The sequence below is a fragment of the Galeopterus variegatus genome, unplaced genomic scaffold (assembly GCF_000696425.1).
Source record: "Galeopterus variegatus unplaced genomic scaffold, G_variegatus-3.0.2 Scaffold406, whole genome shotgun sequence".
Taxonomy (NCBI): domain Eukaryota; kingdom Metazoa; phylum Chordata; class Mammalia; order Dermoptera; family Cynocephalidae; genus Galeopterus; species Galeopterus variegatus.
The window spans coordinates 192,836-196,633 of NW_007726517.1; the positions used below are offsets into that span (position 1 = coordinate 192,836).

Sequence of the window (3,798 nt, forward strand, 5' to 3'; positions counted from 1 at the left end):
CAATTTACCACACTAGGGAAACAAAGTTGTTAAAATACGGCTGTGCTCAAGTGAGCCTCTTATCCACACTACAGTATAGAACTTAAAACTATTTTAAGAAATAAGATCATAAGTGTGTTATAGCTATCTCTGTAAGAGGTGCTTTTCCTTCCCAAAACAAAGTTTAATTAAAAAGTTGACTGTATTTAAATTTTTCTTCCTCATCAGCTGTTCAGTTGAAAATACTATTATCATTGTTGATATACTCTATATCTTGTCTGATCTAAATAATGTGATCCAGGAAATAGGGATGAAGAAGTTGGGCCCTGTATTGGTGGATGAGGTGGCAGTCCTTTCAATACAGGCCATATACCAAGACTTAATCCACCTGTTTGTGTAAATGGAGGGCTCAGAGTTTCTTGATCTTCAATAAACTGGGGTAAAGAGTCGGGATTAGAATGGTTAAGAGGAAATTCACTTACATATGGATCACTATTTTGAGATAGGAGAGATCCTGGAGGAGAAGAATTCACATAAGGTGGCACCTGGGCAATAATATATCTAGGGGAAGAGATTATTGGTGATGGATCAGAGCTCATGGATAGAGGTGATACTTGGCTACAAACACAGTGAGGAGTACCTGTGTCCTGGGGAGAATATGGCATCGGATGATTTACTGGTGGTAGAGAAGATGGAGGTGGTGCATAATGTTGCTTTGGAAGCATCAAATGATGAGGGTACGATACCACTGGATGACTCTGATATTCAGGATGATGGTGAGCAGGTGGTGGAGCAGGAGGTGACAGCTCTTTAGGACCAGAATTTTCGTTTTCCTGAGTAGGGACAATAATTAAATTGCTGCGTGTTCTCACTGAAATACAAATGATTTCCTGATGGACCGAAGGAGATGGAAGTGGAGACAATTCTGCTGGAGGCTCACGAATATCCACACATGGCTAACTAGTGCTTGTGTGGTACATGTTGCACAGGAGGTGGTGGCATCACGGTGGGCTGCTCTGGTGGAATATGGCTTATATGGTCCTTGTCTAGCAGCATTTCAGGGATTTCAGAGCTTTCAGTTGTTGGTAAAGCAATACAAGGATAAATTTTTTCAAGTGAAGCACAGGTAAATTTTCCAGCCATCTTATGGCGGTTGTTGATATGAACCTGTAAGTCTCTTTGAGACAAATATGTTTTCTTGCATCCCTGAAGAGTGCCACACATGAAGATAAAACCTCGTGTATGTGCCTCAATTCTCAGCACAGGACAACTATAGGTTGGACACATTTTATCTCTGCATAAATTAGCACAGTGATAGGAAAAAGCATGCTTGCACGGAATCATTCACCCATTGATTTTAACAGGCAGATCACATTTGTCACAGAAATGAACTGGTGAATCACCCTTTTCACCTATGCTGTGTATCTTAAAGTCCTCCCAAAGGCAGCCAGGAATTTTTTTTTTTTTTTTTTTTTCCTAACAGTCCACCTCCTTTACGGTCATATTGACCTTCTTCGTTATATTCACATTATTCTTCGCCTGCAGGCATCTCGTTCATAGTCCTTGGAGTTTGAGACACAGATTTGGCTTTGTTCACTTCCTCAGAAACGAGCTCTAAAGGAATTCCCCTGCGAACATGAAAGCCACCCAAAGATCCAGAACCATAAGTGCCTGGTAACCCTTCCTTAGTGCCGTCAGAACTCACATTCGGCTCACAGAGCTGATGGGAGCGGAAGTCAACTGCCAGCGGCACACGCGCACCACCTTCCCAAGCCCAGGAAGCGGAAATGTGATCAGAATTCTTTCCCCCACCCCCCCATGTGGCTTTGACCTTCAAAAGTTCCCTTATCCTCTTACCTGCCCTATCCTACCTACTAATCTGGTAAAGGATTTTGAGCAGGGGAAGAAAAAGCTTCAATGTTATGCTTGCTAAGACTGCTCTTCAGTGCTAAAAGAGAACGTGGGTGTTTTGTTTTGTTTTGTTTTGTTTTGTTTTGTTTGTTTTGTTTTGTTTTGTTTGTTTTGTTTTGTTTTGTTTGTTTTGTTTTGTTTTGTTTTGTTTTTTTAAACTCCAGGAAGGACCCGCAGAGCATTGACTTCTAGGACTGACATATTTTTATCCTACTGCATTTTTGTAAACTGCCTTAAATTCCTCACTGGTGTAAGATGGGTTGGTCTGTGTTTGTACATATGAGGGTACTTTTAAAAGTTCATGAAGAGATTCGTTATCTTTTAATTCCATTTTTCCACGAACTTTTTGAAGTCTCCTCCTATATGTACAGACACACAAAACACACACACACACCCCTTTAAGATTTTGTGATTTCATGATGCAATGAATTTAAAATCACCTTTGTCTGGAGGAACAGAGCTCTGCATTTATCTTATCAAATAAGAATCATGTAAAAAGTAGTGAATATGGTAACTTCACTGGGCTAGACATCTGTTCTAGCGTAACTTAAAGAACGGTTATGAGTATTTAGGCCAGGTTTCCCAGGTCTCACCCGCCTTTAAGTACAAACAAGATCACAAAAACAGCAACACACCATATTTTTCTGGCTCCACCCGCCCCCACAACTGTAGTACCTTTATACCCCAGGGGGGATCTCCTGAATGTGGAGACTTCCATCCCTTTGGCTATGTCAGCTGTCAAGTCCCCCCCCCCCAACAAAAACCATTGATTAATCAAAGCAAAGTGTTTTAGATTTAGTGCAGTATGGGAAAAGACTACCTTAACAGAATCTAAGTAGTGTCTCAGAAGCGGGGTGGCAGGGTAGGTTATTAGGGACTGGGCTGGGTGATTTTAGGGCAGGTTTTGCAAGGCAGGCATCTAATTTGGGTTCGGCAGATCTTGTGACATGATAGCTATAGATTGGTGGGCACAGGAAGGTGAGAATATTGAAGTGAGTTTTGATGGGAAAGATGTTATTGCTGTTAAGTAAACTCTTAGTTGTCTCATAATTTTATTTTTCAGGAAAAGGTACTTCCTGAAGCAAGTAGCTAAGTTTGCTTAGTCTCAGAATTGGTTAACAAAAGAACAGAAAACTATTCCCAGTTCCATTTTTGTTTTACACAGTGCCAGGGACTTATGTTGGTTTCAGTATTCAGTTACCATATAGCAGCAATCATTTTCCTTTGCTCTGGCTCTGGCTTGTTGGGTTGTTGATTCCTGGCTAAGCAATGGTGAAAACACAACAGTGTCCAGATAATCACCAAAGGCACCAGTGCCCGTCAATGCCCAGTCACTGCTGCCCTAGCAAAGACACAATAGCCATTGAAGGGGCTGCTGAGTCCAAGAAGATGAATAAACTTTCATTCCCTCTTTGATTTTGCTTTATTACATGGCATACAAAGTTCTTCAGGCTTAAACCCCCTAATAACTTAAAGAGATTTTTCTGAAATTGCTCTTTTAGTTTTTACTTTCTCTTAATTATTGCTCCACTGCCATGGACTCAGGCAGTACAAGCTCATGGTGGCTGGTTTAAACTTAAATACACAATGCCCCTTGCCTCTGACATCCTCCCCTAGTTCCTGAAGCTTTTCAGTATCCTAGCAATGCGTGCCTCTCTTAGGATTCATTCACTCACAGGAAGCAACTTCATTCTTCATGCGAATAAATTCCTTATGAGCCATCATATGGAGTCTCCAAACACACCTAACCTAGCTAAGCACTCAGGCCAATACACTTTTTTTCTCTCAAACTAGGCCTCCCCTTACATGTTTATTTAAATTTTAGATCATTTGAAATTTTGTTGTCTTTAAAAAGGCTGTATTTTTTCATAAGCCGAAGTGGTTCTTACAAATACATAGATGTTCTTT

At 40.8% G+C, this 3,798-nt stretch overlaps 1 protein-coding gene across 1 annotated transcript; it reads right to left on the reverse strand.

Moving 5' to 3' along the window:
• Positions 1-230: 230 nt before the first annotated feature.
• On the reverse strand, positions 231-1,633 carry ZNF645 (zinc finger protein 645). Its single transcript, XM_008568399.1, is given in 4 exon segments — positions 231-413; positions 879-942; positions 944-1,446; positions 1,448-1,633. Coding segments are annotated over 4 exon segments (840 nt in total). The 5' UTR covers positions 1,538-1,633.
• Between the last annotated feature and the right edge of the window lie 2,165 nt (positions 1,634-3,798).